General features: G+C 32.2%; 1 protein-coding gene across 6 annotated transcripts in view; it reads left to right on the top strand.

The window, feature by feature from the left end:
• The window catches only part of PRKACB (protein kinase cAMP-activated catalytic subunit beta), a 117,072-nt gene that overhangs the window by 78,488 nt on the left and 19,536 nt on the right, over positions 1–19,048 (top strand). For all 6 annotated transcript variants that reach the window (XM_036089907.2, XM_036089904.2, XM_036089905.2 and 3 more), the window contains 6 exons: positions 3,364–3,425; positions 5,814–5,942; positions 12,132–12,230; positions 13,245–13,327; positions 16,525–16,651; positions 17,570–17,665. In XM_036089907.2, coding sequence (XP_035945800.1) covers positions 3,364–3,425; positions 5,814–5,942; positions 12,132–12,230; positions 13,245–13,327; positions 16,525–16,651; positions 17,570–17,665 — 596 coding nt within the window. The remainder of the gene's footprint in view (positions 1–3,363; positions 3,426–5,813; positions 5,943–12,131; positions 12,231–13,244; positions 13,328–16,524; positions 16,652–17,569; positions 17,666–19,048) is intronic.

The raw sequence follows: 19,048 nt of genomic DNA, 5'->3' as shown, positions 1-19,048 counted from the left end.
TTTGGAAACACATAAAAATTGTCACTTTGTTTCTTCTTTATCTCATGAATTTGGGTAAACATTCAGTCCTATTTGTAGGAATAGATTTCTTTGGTATGCTCATTTCTTTTGAATGCAATGTGATATCTTTAAATGATACAGATGGAAAAGAAAATAAATTTATTTGGAAACAATATATAATTGAAATCTATACTCCTAGAAAGAAATTGATTTAATTTTTGGTATGTCCTTTTCATTTTTTGTAGTACATTATTGACCAGTACAGAACAAAATATATTTGCAGAAAAATTCTTCACTGAGATCTTTTCATAAGGAGAGTTACTAATCACCATTAGGTACTTAGTTACCCATAATCATGTAGCTAAGAAGTATTAGAGCCAATATTTTCTAACCCAGATATGCCAACCTCTAAAACTTAGGACTGTTTCAGGATATCACAGTGGTTTAAAATGGTTAAATATAGATATTGCATACATTTTAGGATACAACAAGAAAACCAAAAAATTTGAGAACTTCAAGTATATGCTTTATAGGGAACTCTGGATTGAATGTGCTGCAGTATTTGAATTTGGCTATCACTCCTACCAGTTATTTTGTTAATTAGGTTGACGCCTTATGTCAGTGGATATAAATTTTTTAAAAAACCAGAGAAAAACATTTAGAAAGTGAAATTCACCACTGTCTAAAAATAGTAAAAACCAAAGTGAATACATGTGGTTCTAGATTGCTTGCTATTGTTTTAGTTATTCATAACCCAGCATATTGTGAAATATTTTATTTCTGGTGTTTATATTTGTAAGATATATATTTTGGTTAACTTGTATTTTTATAGAGTTAACTGTGTTCATCTTTGCATCTAAACAGTGCACATATGAACTAGAGATTTTATGTATGTATATATACTTAGGTGACAAAAAGTGTTTCAGGAGTAGTTTAATTCATGGAACTATTTAATGACATTATAATTAATACTGATCCTTACTCTAGAAGGGAATCTCTTTATTTGTTGAAATAATTCACAAAATTTAATATCTTTGATTCCTATCCTTTTCTGATAATTTTCCTGTAAGACCTTTTTGAGAACTGTTACTGTCTATAATGTTACTTAGCAGTGAACTTGGAATATTGGTGAGTACAGAGAATTTCCTGAATATCCTATTAGTGAATGAAATTAAGTAGTGCCTGAAATTTTTCCTCTAGCTCAAACACCAAGCAGGGAGAAGGAAATTTTCCTTCAGTGTACCATCCTTGGCAAATGCTACTAGTCCTTCCTTTGACCAGTTACTTTTTTCCTAACTCCAGATCCACTTAGCAGGAAGTGACAGGATAAGGTGAAACAGGATGTTAGGAATGTTTTTTGTTTTTTTTGTTTTTCTTTGCCTGATTCTCTTCTTTGTCTCCAAATTATCTATACTCATGCAGGCATCTGGAAAGTTTATACCGCAACTTGATGTGCAAGTTCTATAAATAGAAGATAACCAAAAATATTTTTCAAAAGAAATGAGATGTATATTTTGAGAATCACAAGTTGTTGTTTCTTAAAAGCCACAGTTGCATTTAACAGGAAATTATGTTTTTAATTTATTTTAGCTGTCATCTCTAAGTCAATGCCATTGCAAATATGTCTGCTCCACAAGAAGAATAAAATATAATACAATCTTCTAAAACCACTCTTCTTCAGTTGTAACTAGTACATTAAATTTTAGAAGTAGGATGACTTGAACCATCCTAAACTCAAAATGTAAGACTTTTCCACCCCCAAATCCACCCCCAGGAAGAATTAGATCATATTTGCATAATTAGGTGCAATTATTTGATTCATTGTTTTGGTGGTTGAGATTTTCATACAATGGGAAGATTCTAATTTTAAAAATTATTTTTCTCAAATTTTCTAAAATAGGTATTTTGAGAGTGTTTTACAGCAAAATACAAGTGACAGTTTATATGAAGTAGTAAAATAATGTCTTCAGAAATGAACACTCTAGTGTTACTTAAAAACTAATGTCTGCTCCTGGTGCTTATCATCACCATTTTGAAATCTCAAAACATTTAGAATGCCAACAGCCTTTTTTGGTTAGCAACAGTGTTTTGGCAAAGGTACTTTACAAAGGTAAAGGAGGAAATAATAATGTATATCTTAAAATGCCTCACTTTAATACCACTACATCATTAGATGATCTTATCAAAGAATTTGTGAGCCCCTCACTTCCACTATTAGCTTTGTCTTTTCTTCTTCATCATTATCATCACTCTTAGTATTTCTGAAATAAATGCCAGTGTCCCACTCTAAGTTCATTTTGCCTAGCTTTTTACTATTTCAACACTATTTAAATTCTGTTGTCTTCTTTATTTATAGATTTAGGTATCAGAGAAATATCGGGAACTTCCAAACAAAAAGAAATACTAAAATAAATGCTTCTTGAATTGCCAGGTTTTGCTCTCATACCTGACTATAGGAAGAAGAATGCATTTGTTAATACTGTCTTATCTCTGGAATCTTTTTCCTATTTGTTTTTAAACTCCTGAAGTCATTCTGTAAACAGAAGTCATATGGCAACTTTGTGGAAAGAAAATGAAAAAGAGGAAACCTTTTAAATGATTCATCATTTAACAAATCTTAAAACTTCAAACCACAGTTTGATAATGTAGCTGTTATTGACCACTAGATAAACATTTGGTTTTGAATGCTTTACTTTCGTGCACATTTTAAATTAGGCATTCAGGCATTTAGTCATTTAGCTTTGCTCCAAATTTAGAATAAGATTTTTAAGCTGTTTGGGTGTTTCGTTTTTGGTGTTTTGTTCTGTTTTGTTCTGTTTTGTTTTTAAGTCTTTGTGGGTATCCTTTAAGTATAGCCTGTATTTTTTCCTTTTCTCTCTACCATCAGTAGAGAAAACACAAATCTAATAACATAAATCCTTATACCTGAAAACAGCCTTTTATCAAAATCAGTTATATTTGAAATTCCACAAATCAACAAGTTCACATTCTCCAGATATCTTCAGTTCTTATATTTAATAGCTTTGTTAATACCACTGCTGGCTTATTTATAATCAATATTTTCTTCTAGATTGATTTCTAACTTTTTTACATTACTTTCAAGTATGTTTTCAGGAATGGCATTTTTATTATTAGATTTGAAATCATGAAAGTGATCTCCATATAGAAGAGTATTAGAGGAGAGTCTTAGAAATTTAAAAAAAAATATTTGCTTCTTGTTTAGAGGAAGTAAATAGTCCTGTAGTTTATCATGGTTATGAATACACGTTTCATGGTAACAATAGTTGACATAAGTCTGTGTTTTTAAAGTATATTCTTACAAGACAAAATTTGTTTTTGTTTTTGTTTTAATTATATTTTCAGTGAAAGAGTTTCTAGCCAAAGCCAAAGAAGACTTTCTTAAAAAATGGGAAAATCCTACTCCGGTAAGGAATATTTAAAATTTTCTATAATTTAAAAGTTCTGTTATATAAAATCATGATTCTTGCCCAGGTAATTTACTACTTTAAAAACCATAAAATAGCATTAAACTTTCAAGTTGCATTTTAAAAAGTAAGCTTAACATAGGAATTTTGCCATAATATTATAACATTATGTTTTGATTTGCTAACAAATAATTTTATGGGGCGCCTGGGTGGCTCAGTTGGTTAAGCGACTGCCTTCGGCTCAGGTCATGATCCCAGGGTCCTGGGATCGAGTCCCGCATCGGGCTCCCTGCTCAGCAGGGGGTCCGCTTCTCCCTCTGACCCACTTCCCTCTCGTGCTCTCTGTCTCTCATTCTCTCTCTCAAATAAATAAATAAAATCTTTAAAAAAACAAAAAACAAATAATTTTATGTATACCTAAATTGGAGAAGAACCTAATTTCCATTACAATATATGATTATGTAAATTTTGATACTAATTATAAGCTGCTACAAACTCTTGATATTTTTAATGTATAGTAATTTTGATTTGTGCCTTTGATAGCATATTTGTTATTTTTATTAAATACAACAATAGGGATACTATTGTGCAGTTTCAAATTCTTAATCACAAATACTTCGCTATTGGCAACATACCAAGTACACAGGGATCCTTTTCCATAAACATTGGATGAGGTAAATTCTACATAACTTAAGTACTTTAAATTGTAACGGAGACCTAAAAACTGTGTATAAAAAGAGCCATTTATGTTTGCCAAAAAAATCTCTTTTTGAAGTTATAAATAATTAATGAACTTTAATACTAGATTCAATTTTGAACATCTATTTTCCTACCACAAAAATTTTTATTTCAAGTATCTTTTTCACTAAAAAATATTTAATTCTAAGTATTATTTTTTATAAAGATACCATCATACCACCATTTTTTATAAAGATACTAAAATTAAAAGCATGACCTGTACTTTAAAACATAGTTATTCTAGCAGTTGTAAAAAGTTAGACATTGTCTTACATGAAACATTGAGGAAGGTGAGGAAGATGGCACATTTGTATGAAAAGCAATAACTAGCAAAAAGAGGTGTTCTGTTTGTTGTCTAGTAAGTCTGTTTCCATTATGTACTTGGGAATTATATTAAACGTTTCAATTGGTGTTGTTAAAACCAAAAAATTAAGCATTAATCCATAAAATTAAATAATTCCATCAGAATTATAAGAGCTTTTCCTTTCTACGTTGATATAGAATTTCATAGCAATTTAAAATCATTAGAAATTTAAAATTAAATTTGATGAAACAAGTTTTATAACTTAAAGCTGCTTGCTCTCTCTGTAATGATTCAGCAAGAAATTATGCTATGTCTCCAAAGGCAAGCTTTGATTTGTAATTGAGATTAAATCCAATGACAGTGAACTGCAGTAACTGTCCAGATTTTTTACTTATACAAGAATCACATTACATCACGTTTTTCTCAAGCTATAACACTGTACAGACTGACCCTTGCAAATATTTTTTTCCAAGATTTTCATGAAGATCTTTGTAATGAAACCTATTAAACAAATGGGTCAGCAATTACTACTTGTGGCTATTTAGCACATAATTTCTTCCCAGTAATTTTCATTTTGTTGTGGCAGCAACAAATTCAATAGATTGATGCCTCCAATTCTTTGCTTCTATGCTATAGTCAAAGCCAAACAAAGATGTTTGCTCATAACAAAGCATCTATTGAGGGAGAAAAAGAGACTGATTATTGTTCTGAGACTCTGACTTTCGGTTATCTTTGTGGGAATGAGGAACTCTTCTTTCCTTATTATTACTGTTTTAGGTAATACCAGGTTATTATAACATCAGAGAAAGAGCCATTAGGATCTTTCATGCTGTTATTATCTAGGCCTATAAGCTTGTATAAAGATAGAAATGAAGTAAGATAGCGCTTTCTTCAGAGGTAACCCTAGTGAAAGGACTCTAAAAAAAAAAAAAAATTATTATTTGTGAGTACACTGAGACTGTATGGCTTCCATGATTGTGTCAGTATACTGCTGGTCAGTTTGTAATTCTTAAAATATGAAACTTATTTATTAAAAGTCTAATACTAGGAATTCATATTGGAATTCATTATAACTTTTAATACTTCAGCTTAGGCTCTTATTTCCTCCCATTACTGTTATGCTTTGTTTTGCAATATAATTCTCTTTTCAAATATTAGTTCATTTCTTATTCAAAGGGAAAAATAGAACCAATAACCTGGAATCTCAGTAGTCTTTTTGTATTGTTTTTAAATGGACAGTTTTAAGTGATCTCTTCTGATTATATATAACTAAATCTATTATAGTTACCATAGTCTTATGAGAATTTCTAATTTTAAAGTTTATTTTATTTTTCATGTATGTGTAGAATAATGCCGGGCTGGAAGATTTTGAAAGGAAAAAAACCCTTGGAACAGGTTCATTTGGAAGAGTCATGTTGGTGAAACATAAAGCCACTGAACAGTATTATGCCATGAAGATCTTAGATAAGCAGAAGGTTAGTGTATTTGTCTTTATTTACCTGAAGGGTAAACTTCAGTTTTATCAGCTAGATTGTTAAACAGATGCAATATAATGACTTTCCATTGATACCTTCAGATAATTTTATTGTTGCACTTAATTTCAGCCTTATTTATTGTGACTATATGATATGTAGTTAATAGTTAAGTATATGGGGATACATTATTTCAATAATTATATTTATATAATAGGTATGTGTATGTTTACTAACAAAATACTGAATTCAACATGTAAAGAACAGGCATCTCTACTACATTCTGCCTTGTGGAAAATGTAGAGATCAGTTGTACTTGATCTTTAGATTGAGGTAACAAAAACTTGGTGATTTTATTTTATGACTTGTTTTGATTGACAGTAGAAGCCCTTTGTTTAATGTGATTGAGTTTGCTGAATTTAAAATGTCAGTTAAACCAGGAAAAAGTTGGAATACTAATACTATAAAAAATATCAAATGATGATATTGTATGCCTGAAACTTATAAATATAATGTTAGATGTCAGTTATATCTCAGTAAAAAGACTAAATCATTTTGAAAAAAAAATTTATAAGTTTTTATCACATATTGGTATATCTGATGAATCAGGATGTCTGAATTATTCATGGTTTAATTGTTAAATTTCCATTTTCCTGGTAATCATGTACAATTAAGGGAATGTGAAAGAAAAAGGGTAAATCTTGATATTAGATATTAGGTTCCCAAGAATAACATTTTGGCTTACTGGAATGTAGGAAAATGTGGGGTAAACAGTACTGAGCTGGATGTGGAGTAAACGGTACTGAGCTAGTTAGTCAGGGGTACAGATGGCTAGACTGATGCTGTCCAATAGAAAGAGAATGTGAGCCACATAAGTAATTTTAAATTTTTTAGTAGCCACGTTTAAAAAGTAAAAAAAAATAGTTGAAGTCAATCTTAATAGATTTTATTTAGCCCAGTGTATCTAAAATATTATCATTGCAACATGTAATTAACAAAAAACAGGGATATTTTACTTCCTTCATACTAAATCTTCAATATCTGATGTATATATTACACTTATAGTATATCTCCATTCAGGTTAGCCACATTTCAAGTGTTAGATAACCACATGTATAGTAGCTGCCATGTTGGACAGCACAGCATTAGACTGGTCTGAAGTTCCAGTCCAAAATGCTTTAAAATAAAAAACAAATTTAACCTCCAACATGAAAAGAATAATGACTTAAATCTCTCTAAAATTAAATACACCCATACACACATTTAATTAATTAATACTGCCCTTTTTCATGTAACTTTTTTAACATGCTTCCTGAAAAAATAGTTTAATCACTCTGTCCACTAAGTCACTTCCTCTTAATTCTTTAACCCACAATAATTTAACTGTCTCCTTATTTATCTCCTACCTCCTGCTACTCCACTGAAATGGCTCTATCACCAGTCCAGTGACCTAATCAACAAAACCAGTGGGCTCTTTTTGCTCATCTTACATGACATTTTAGAGCCTCTGACTGTGCTGACCACTCCCTTGAACTGTCTTGTCCCTGGAATTCTGTAACCCCTTGTTCTTCTAATTATGCTCGCCTTTCTGGGCTCTTCTTTTTTAGGTACCTTTTCCTATTATTTTTTCCTGTCTACTCTTTAAAGACCATTAATTTCAATCTCTGGACTATCCCCTTGTCTTGTTTTCATATTCTCCCTCTGGATTCTGTCCAAGCTTCAATTCATCCTTGAGCCTACACCCCTAATTTGTACAATCTGAGCACAGAGCTCTTAGAGACCAACTAGTCCTTGCTCTGATTTTCTAGATGAGGTCATTGGGTCTCAGAGAGATTAAGTGACTTGTACACTTGTGTTGGTAGCACACAGAATACTTCAAAATTTTGATTTGAATCAAATATTCTTTATTAAACCTGTCATTAAAATGTTATTGTCTGGATAGCCCCTAATATTTTGTTATCTTTCTTAAGGAATTAATAGACTATGCTTTAGTCATAAAATATTAAAAGGGTTATACAATATGCCATTTTTATGTTTAAAGTATTTAGAGAAGAAGTTTTTAATTCCTTTTTTTTTTCTTGACAAGACAGTGACTTGTTAAGTAAATTACTGAGAAGGTTACCTCATAGATAAATCATGGCAAGAGAGTATTTGCCACCCTAAGTCATTTCTGCTATGGCAGTGTTCTGAATCTATTACAAAGACTTTATATTTTGAATTTTTTCAAGTTTATTTATTTGAATTTGACAAAGATAAGTAATAAAATAACACTCCATAATCACCTTCTTTTCTGTTAATGAAGTCACACACCTTTCAATTTTGGCTTCTCCTATCTTAGGGTGTATGGGTTAACGGGAAGGAATCAGTACAGAAATTAAGGAAATCGCATTTCTTCGTTACATACAATGTGCCAGGCATTGCTAGGAATTTTATATTTACTGTATCAGTGAATCTTCACAATTTTGTGCGACATTAATGTCCCTTTTAAGCCAATGACCTTTCTATTTAAGTAGTTTTTCCAAAATCAAACAGGCTAGTAAGATAAACCAAGAATTTGACTAGGTTGATCTGATTTCTGTGCCTATACTTCTTATTAATTTTTCCTTTAAAATGTATTTGTTACCCCTAAGATCCTTTCTACCACCACCTAGTTTGGTCCCTCATTAACATTAACTGGGCTTTCCCAGTAACATCTTAATTTCCACAACCCCAGACTTTTCACCTTCTATTAATTCCCTTCCTCACTGCCAAAAAATTTTTTCTTACCATATCATATGATTTTATTTACTCACTCAAAAAGTTTCCTAATATTTATTCAATAAAAGCAGAACTCTGCATCCTACTTCCAAACTCTTCATAACTTTCTTCCATACTTTACCATAGTCTTATTTCACACTGTTCCCCTACAAGTCCTCTATTCTCTACTTCTCTGATTGAAACTTGACCCCCAGGAGAATACAGTGCCATCTCAGTGGGCTGGGGGGAGTATGTGATGATATATAGCCCATCTTCCTTATCAAAAACTCTGCAAGTATTTGGCTAAAAAAAAATTAGCCAATAAGTAATCATTTGTAAATGCTTTTAAATATACATAAACCAACAGAAATATTAAGAAGTAAATATAAATTTTATATGAATGTTGAAAATAAAACATGGACTAAACTCCCAGGGTTACTTGTTATTTTTTTCTCTGCCATTTAGGGATATTTCATTACCAAATCTTGAGAAGCATTGTCCTAAGCTATTGTCAGATGAAACTAGCACTCAGACTTACCTTTGTGTATTTCCCCCTTCAGGTAATTGTTCTGGATATTAACCCTGACTACAGTATCTCCTCTCTCTTTTCCTAATCTTTGTTATCTATTCATCTGTAAGGCCCAGCTGAACTCTCACCCTTTTTAGTAGATTATAATAACAGTTGATATTTTTTTGAGCTTTTATTTTGTGCCAGGCATTGTGTTAATCACTTCACATGCATTATGCAACACAGTCACTTTTAAAGTAGGTATTATTATCAACGTTTTATAGATGAAGAATCTGGAATTAGAAAGATTATGTACTGGGCCTAACATAAACGTTTTCTTGTCTGAACACTTACAACATGATAACTCTCATTTGGCAACTATTTGCATATTAATATTCACATATTCATATACCATACTTCCAAATAGATTTTATGCAGCATTAAGGCAGACACTTCATTGTCTTTATCTCAATTGTATTATTATGCCTTGTATGTAGTAGTATGCACATTTAAAAGTAAATTAGATTTTAATTAGTTAACTTTTTAAATTAACTTAAAAATTAACTAGGCATTTATGCTTTGCCAGTTCTTTTATCATATATATATCGTATATCATTTATTTCTATTTTTAATTGTTATGCCCTATATACACATAGTTGCCTTAGAGCTATAATGCAGAAAGCCTATCTATTGCAGTTTTTATTACTTCTTCAAAGGAAACACATTGTCAATGCCTAACTAAAAGGCTACTATATGATAATATACAGAAATAAACAATGTGTTACATCTAGACAATGAAATATTATTCAGCCCTCAAAAGAAATGAGCTATCAAGCCATGAAAAGACATGTAAGAACTTTAAATGCATATTACTAAGTGAAAGAAGCCAATTTGAAAAGGCTACATACTCTATGATTCCAACTATATGACATTCTGGAAAAGGCAAAACTGTGAAGACAGTAAAAAGATCAGTGATTGCCTGGGGTTAGTAGGAAGGAATGGATGATTAAGTGGAGCACAGAGAAATTTAAGGGCAGTGAAAGTACTCAGTATGGTATTATAATGGTGCACACATGTCATTATACATTTGTCCAAACCCACAGAATGGACAACACCAAGAGTAAACCCTAGCATAAACTATGGACTCTGGATGATAAAGATGTGTCAATGTAGGTTCATCACTTGTAACAAATGTACCACTCTGGTGGGGGGGGATTTTGATAGTGGGGGAGGCTATGCCTATGTGGGGAAGGGAGTCTCATGGAAAATCTCTGTATCTTCTGCTCAATTCTGTGAACCTGAAACAGCTAAAATTTAAAAAAAAATTTTTAAAGCCTATATATTTTTAAAAGTAAATACAAAGCAATAGTAATTTTCCAGCTAATGTTACATAATTTATTGTGATAAGTATGGACTAGTTAGTTCTGTAACTAGTTAGAATTTGGATGGAAGTGGTGCAACCACTTCATATTACAGATAAAAAAACCCTGAAATCCTAAGAGTTGAAATAACATCTCCAAAATCACGAAACTTCTTGATTAGAAGGCTAGATTAGAATACAGATCTTCTGACTCTCAGTCAAGTAATCTTTGCTCAGTATTATTTTTATACTATAACTGTATATACTAATAACTGGATGGTATCTTTACCTTTCTTATTTATGTTCAACTTCTTCTACTCTGTGACTATCCCACACTGACAGTAAGCCTCTAGCAAGAAAGAATGCCACGTTCTAATGACTTACACATATACTGGACGGTTATTTATATCTCCCTAAGGTCACCTTTTCTTAAATTAAAAATGGAATCACATGTGGGATAGAAACATAGTCTTCATGAAGATAAGTTGCTTTCCCCTGCTATGTATTAATTGAGTAGATAATCCAGAGGAAGCTTGATTAATCCTAAATGACCTATTTGTTATAAAGACGTAGTTGACAAACTGAGGGTTGCTGGAGTGGTGGGGGTGTGAGAGGGATGGGGTGGCTGGGTGATAGACATTGGGGAGGGTATGTGCTATGGTGAGTGCTGCAAATTGTGTAAGACAGATAAATCACAGACCTGTACCCCGGAAACAAATAATACATTATATGTTAAAAAAAAAAAAAAAAGATAGGAGGAAGGGAAAATGAAGGGGGGGAATCAGAGGGGGAGACGAACCATGAGAGACTATAGACTCTGAGAAACAAGCTGAGGGTTTTAGAGGGGAGTGGGTGGGGGGATGGGTTAGCCCGGTGATGGGTATTAAGGAAGGCAAGTATTGAATGGAGCACTGGGTGTTATACGCAAACAATGAATCATGGAACACTACATCAAAAACTAATGATGTAATGTATGTTGACTAACACAACATAATAAAATAAAATTTTTAAAAATTAAAAAAAAAAAGACATAGTTGTTTTTTTGCCAGTATTTTGTGTGTCCTCTCTTGTGGCTGCACAAATTGAATTTTTAGAATTTAATCTTGTATTTATTCAGGTATTAGGAAATGAACAGATTGTTCATTTTTACCCACTGTTTTTCAATTATTGGCTTTTCTTCAATCCTTAATTTCCTTGCTGATCTTCTGAAGACTTAAAATCAATACCTACTTATTGCAGTGATTTGTACCAACTACTTTAGTGTACTGACTATAGGTCATTAGGAGCTAAGCATTTTCACATACTAATTTTTTAAGTAATGTATTAGGAGTCTATTTCTTCTTAGCTTTTGCTTCTTGACTGAAAATCATAGTTGACCTTCTTTAGACCAAATTTTAATCTGTTGTTAGGTTTTTCATTTGAATCTGATAAACCTAGTTGGTAGTTATTATCACCTTATCCAACTTAGTGATTTTGCTTATCCAAGCTCATTATTATATGAGAAGCATTTTAAGTTTTTTCTTTTAAAATTATAGTAAATTTTAAATTCTGTTCAAGTACATTAAATATATTTATCTCTTAATCACAGGTTGTTAAACTGAAGCAAATAGAGCACACCTTGAATGAGAAAAGAATATTACAGGCGGTGAATTTTCCTTTTCTTGTTCGACTGGAGTACTCTTTTAAGGTAGAATTTACAGAATTCAAATAAAATATTTTTACCCTCATATATTTTTAAAAATATGAAACTATGATAGAATTCTAAGCCAGATGATAAACCTGGAGAATATGAATAAACAAAAAAGTAATATATTTAGATTTTATGTAATTAAATCCTATTGTGCTTACAGACTTAGGTTAACATTTGACAAGGTTTTGGTTCTCCGTAGGGAAATTTTTAAAGGTAATGTGTAATTTTTCATGAGATGGTATTATAAATTCAAATATTTTCAATTTATCAAAATCCATAGAAATATCTTATTAAGCAGTTCTTAAACTCATGCAAATGAATGTACCCACATACCCTTCCTTTTAAAGCTTTTCTGATACAATCTTACCATCTTCTTTTCCATGTTAATTTGTTCTAGTCTTTCCATTTATATAAGGCAGAACAGTCTTTGGCCTTCCATTCAAGTGTCTCATAAAATTGCACAAGATTTATTCTTGAAGTTGGCAGCTTCTCAGCTCTTTAGAATGATTCTTGGCATCTCTGCAATATTGATTCATATGAACCATTTTAACCTTTTTCCTTTTCCTCCTTTATTCTTTAAATCAGATGAACATCTGTGTATTTAGGATGATGTTAAAAATCATTAATCTCTCTGACCTAATTTAGTACATAAAATGTAAACATTCTTACTTTTTCAAATTGTTATTTTAACTGTTATTCCTTTGCATACACTATAGCATTAAGTCATTGCCTCAGTGTCTAATTGTTCAAAAGTTAGTGTTCCCTGCAAGGACAGGAACAGCAAAAATCCCAGACTAATTTGTGGCAAGAAAACTAGGAGGAAAAAAAAAAGAATTCCTCATTGTAGAAAAATTAGAGCCTCTTCCATTTATTCTCTCTTTCCCAATGTTAGTAATCTCTCAGGTGGATTTTTAAATTTGTCTTTTTCTAATTTAACATGGTGTTATCTTAAAATATTTTCTTGAAATAAGCTAGGTTTCATAATTTTGATTTATTCTTATTTATTCATAGGATAATTCTAATTTATACATGGTTATGGAATATGTTCCTGGGGGTGAAATGTTTTCACATCTAAGAAGAATTGGAAGGTTCAGGTAACTAATATTTTATCCTCCTCAAATCTTTATATGCTGTGTGTTTGTTTAAAACCAAATTTTTAAGTTATTGTCAATGCTAAAAATTTATTTCATTTAATTTAGTAATATGTTAGCTATATGAAGAAATTATGTAGAAACATTAATAAGAGGCCACACCATACTAAGTTTTAAAAATCAAAAGAAAGGGGTGCCTGGGTGGCTCAGTTGGTTAAGCATCTGCCTTTGGCTCAGGTCATGATCTCAGGGTCCTGGGATCAAGCCCTGTATCGGGCTCCCTGCTCAGCAGGGAGTCTGCTTGTCCCTCTCCCTCTGTCTGCTCCCCCACCCCCCGCTCATGTGTACTTTCTCTCAAATAAATTTTAAAAATCTTAAAAATAAATAAAAATAAAATGAAAGCACCAATTACCATTGTAAATATTCTACCATTGGTAGGTATTATGAAGGTCCATTATTTAAAGAATTTTCAGAAGATGCAAAAATTTAATTTAAACATACTAATATTAATTGAACAAATATTAATAATACAACTCTGGGGAAGAGGTTTGTGTAAAGATGAAGATAAGAAAGGGAGTACATAGAAAAGATAGTAACAGTACCATAGTGATGAGATTATGAAAGTTTGTTTCAAACAAATTTAATTCTCCTTAAAGTTGTTGCTATGTTGAGTTTTAAAAATATATATGTAATTTAAAGAGTTTGGGGCGCCTGGGTGGCTCAATCAGTTAAGCGTCTGCCTTCAGCTAAGGTCATGATCTCAGAGTCCTGAGATCGAGCCCCACATCAGGCTCCCTGCTCAGCGGGGAATCTGCTTCTCCCTCTCCCTCTGCCTGCTGCTTCCCCCTGCTTTTGCTGTCTCTCTCTCAAATAAAGAAATAAAATCTTTAAAATAAATAAAGAGTTTCTACCTTATATTAGGTTATTACTTATAAGGCTACACAGTTTTAAAAATAGATTCTGTTAACCTTACCTGTGTGTAATAGTTTGTAAGCTACTACTGTTTATTAGTAATCACTAATAGAATGAAGCTGAAACCCAGAGCAGGTCCAGCTTCATTTAGCACATTATGTGTTGGCATGATGAAAGCACGTGTAAGAGTTCAAACTGGGCTGATGATGGTAATCCGACTCGGAAAAAAGGTGATGATAGACTCAGATTATCACAAGATCATATTCAATTATGGGCCAACATTAGAGTTATTTTAGTTACCTGAGGCCTAAGCCAAAATTCATTTATTGACCTAATATGATAAGGCACCTAATATGTATCAGGCACTGTGCTAATGTAAAGCAACTTCTGTTTATTTTTAATGATTCCTTTCACCTCCTGTTGTCCTCTTTCCTACTACTCTTGTCCACACAGGCCCAGAATCCTCAGATTGCCCTATGATAATTCAAAGTTTTACACTGAAACACTACACCTAAACCTGGCTTCAAAAACTATTTTGTCCATTTTCTGTAATAACTAATTTCTTTCCTTTGCAACTCCCCACACTGGTATTTCTTTAATACTTGACTTGGTACTAGGAGGAAAAGCAAGTTGATTGCAATAGTTCACACTGAGACACTGTCTTTTCTAATCTTTCACTCATACTACATGTACACTTGAGAGGTTGCTAACTCCTATTTTAGAAACTTTGAGGCAACAAGAATACTGAGTTATTGTTGAGCATGGCTTTAACCAGAATCAGGGCAGTCACTATGAGTCTCTACTTAAACAGCAACTGTCTAGATTTAAAGCTGTTTCAGCATTAAGTCTTCCTACAGAATATTTTGCTTTCCTCTTTCAACAATTTGATTACAGATCTATGTAATGTTCATATTCCTCCACTCACATGTCAGTGTGTGGAAATAAATATAAAATGCTTAGTGCATCTTATATTTGTTCTGATAAATTTGTATTTATTTATAAGTATAAGATGCTACGTGCATCTTGTATTTACAGATGCATGGAAAATTGGAGGGGACCTTCCAAGTCAAATATTTCCAAAGTTAGGGATATTTCAATGACAAGGATGATTCTTCCAATTTCCCTTTAAAATGTCCCTCCCCCATTCCTTGTCATACAATGTATGATACAGATTTTACAGTCTTGAGGTGGGGCTAAAACTCTAAAGGTATTATAAAATATTTTCCCCTAAAAGTATTTTTCTTTACATACTCATTTACTCAACAAATATTTTCTGAGCATCTGATATGTATCAGGCTAGAACCTAGGAAATATAGTGACAAGTAAAAGGAGCAGTATATATAATCTTTTTTGGAATTTCTATTTCTGGTGCTATGAGATCAAATTAATGCCAGCCATCTTGAGGGAAATTCTATTCATAGTTCATGTTATTCACTGAGGACATAAATCTGAAAGTCATTGCAGTTTATCAGGCCAATTAGCAGAATTCATTGTGTACACTAGAAGATGAAATAGAAACTCAAATTAGAAAATCAGTACATCCTTTGGAGTAATACTCAGAATGTGGCATCACCATTACACTGATCTATCAATTGATCTAATTTGTGCATACAAGAACTGGACATGTTTACACATACTGTTTACACCTATGTTTATATATCTGTGTAAACATGCATAGTAGAAGATTTGGAAATTCAGACACTGGGATTGTATCTACGGTTTCTGGATAGGATTATGGGTGCTCTTTACTCTTCATCAATATTTTATGATTAATTTTTTAATGAGACTATATCATTTTTGTAATAGGAATAGTCTGGGTGAAATGACATTAGTCTTCAGATTAATGCAGTTAAACAACTTCTGTGTAGTGAAATTCTTTAAGCACTTAAATTTGTGAGAAAGGCAGACAGAGCGTATCAAAAGTAACAGTGGCCTGATAGACAATGTAATTGACACATTTGCTCTTCAGTCATTCTCAAGGTCAGACATAATTATAAAGACATCAGTATCTTCTAATATGGCCAATAATAATTTAAAATAAGATGACTATTTTAGAGTTATATTTTTCTTCAATATGTGCTGCTTCCTAAGTATACTAAAAAGTATTATTTGAAGATAATTCAGAGGTTTAGTAGATATTCGGAAACTAACAAGATTCTTTATATATGTTCAAAAGAAAATTTTTTGCTTCCAAAATATCTCTACCCCATATTAAGTTTTTTACATAATCTATTAATTACCATGTGTTAACCCATTTTATAGAAAAATCCATGTTTTTTTCTTTGTAGTGAACCCCATGCACGGTTCTATGCAGCTCAGATAGTGCTAACATTCGAGTACCTCCATTCACTAGACCTCATCTACAGAGATCTAAAACCTGAAAATCTCTTAATTGACCATCACGGGTATATCCAGGTATGACTTGAACACATTTATATAATGTATTTGAGAAAATACTAGGTAAAAGTTGTGTGTCTTTAACCTCAACTATCAATATTGGATTTTTTTTCTTTGAGCGAGACAATTACTTCTTCCTAATAGCTTAAATTGAGCTCATAGTTCTGCCACTATTACAGAGACCTAAAATCCCATCAAGAATAGAACCTGTTTATACCTCCCATAGTCTATAGTTGTGGACGGAACACAGGATCCTACATACAGAAATATATAGAATAGCTAAATTTGTGAGCTCTCATTTGGTGCCAGGCATTATTCCAAGTGTTTTACATGAATCATCTTTTTTAGTCCTGATAACCTTATAAAGTATAAGTACTGCTGTTATCCTCATTTTAAGGCTGACGAAATTAAGGCACAGCAGGTCACACAGGCAGTAGAGTCAGAATTTGAACCCAGTCTGTCTCTAGAGCCTATACCCCTTAACACTACAGTGCAGCTGCCAAAGAGCCCTGGCTACCAGTACTCAATGAGTGGAGGTGTTTTCTTTCTGCTTCTTTTATCAGTAGAGTGAGAGCATTCCTATTTACAGTTATCAGTAGGTTCTCCTGTTGATACTTTTGCACTTCTGATGACATAATTCATGGCAGAGCATATGCTAGACTCAAGGACTACTTCTGGCACTGCTTCATTTTTGTTAAAACTATTTACTGTTACCTTTTTTGATGTTTATTTCTTTGAGTCAGGGAAGGTTCTCCAGAGTGAACCTTCATTCACTAATAGTGGCCTGCATGGATTAATCTCAATTATATTGACTTAATTTTTTTTCATGGTTTTAATTTAACCCTGATTTTTAACTTTCAATTTAGGTATGATAAATACATTTATTGTGAACGAATGGATGTTCACAAGTTTGTTTGTTTGTTTGTTTTTTTATAGGTTACAGACTTTGGGTTTGCCAAAAGAGTTAAAGGCAGAACTTGGACATTATGTGGTACTCCAGAATATTTGGCTCCAGAGATAATCCTCAGCAAGGTATATTTATAATGCCATTATGTAAGAAGTAAAAATATAAGGCATGCATCACTGTGGACTTTTACAAAAATAGTTTACTGATCTAATATTACACTTTTACCTAATCTAAATTATGAATTTATGTCTGTTTGATTACTAAAATAATAATTACTTACAGTCTACCACTAATCCAGTAACCTCTCAATTTTAACTCTGGATCTAAGAGAAATAGTATGGTAGAACATAGGAAATATAGTCAATAATATTGTGATACCTTTGTATTGTGGCACATGATAACTAGATTTATCTGGTGACCATTTCATAATACATATAAAATGTTGAATCAGGGGCGCCTGGGTGGCTCAGTTGTTAAGCGTCTGCTTTTGTCTCAGGTCATGATCTCAGGTTCCGGGATCGAGCCCTGCATCGGGCTCCCTGCTCAGCGGGAAGCCTGCTTCTCCCTCTCCCACTTCCCCTGCTTGTGTTCCCTCTCTCGCTGTGTCTCTCTCTGTCAAATAAATAAATAAAATCTTTAAGAGAAATAAATAAATAAAATAAAATAAAATAAAATGTTGAATCACTCTATTGTCCACCTGCAAGTAATATTGTATGTCAACTATACTTCAAAAAAATAATGTGAATAAATCTAACCTCCAGATCCATATTTTTTTTCTTCCAGTTTTACTGAGAATAACTGCCATATATCACTGTATAAGTTTAAGGCATACAATACAGCATGATGGTTTGATTTACATAGATTGTGGAATAGATTACCACAATATGTTTAATTAACATACATCATCTCATATAGATGTAGTAAAAAGAAAAGGAGAAAGTCCATGTTTTGAAAGCAAAATCATAGCCTTTTCATAATTATTCCCAGTAACAGGAAGGCGGGAAACCTTTGTGTGTGTTATCCCACAAGGCAAATGTAAAAATGATATGTACTAGTTCTCAATTCTTCTGTTTCAACTTTACCAATTAAATGAAAGAAATGTATGCAAATTTCTTTTTAGTTTAAAACAGGAATATTATAGCAATTGAATATAGTCTTTTTGAAGATAGTTCTACTTTTCAAAGCAGTGAAAATGTGGTGAGAGAAATTTGTATCATATCTAAAAGGATGGTTTCAGTTGTTTTCCTTCCCACTGCCATCCCTATGTGGGGAAAGCTAGAAAGGAGAAATTAACAATGACTGAACACAAATAGTGACAAGGAAAGAAAAATGGATAGCACACATGCCTTGATATTTACAAACTGGAAAACTACCCCTTGAATAATTGAAATTTGGCTAACCTATAGAAATATAAGAATAAATAAATGACCTCATTCAACTTTCCTCTCGTTATCTATAATTTAAATCATCTATAACTTTTCAGTCTTTTGTAATGTAAATATCATTGC

Source organism: Halichoerus grypus, chromosome 5 (assembly GCF_964656455.1).
Source record: "Halichoerus grypus chromosome 5, mHalGry1.hap1.1, whole genome shotgun sequence".
In the NCBI taxonomy this organism is placed as follows: Eukaryota; Metazoa; Chordata; class Mammalia; order Carnivora; family Phocidae; genus Halichoerus; species Halichoerus grypus.
Note: the sequence above shows the minus strand (reverse complement) of the source record. Positions and strands in the feature narration are given on the sequence as shown.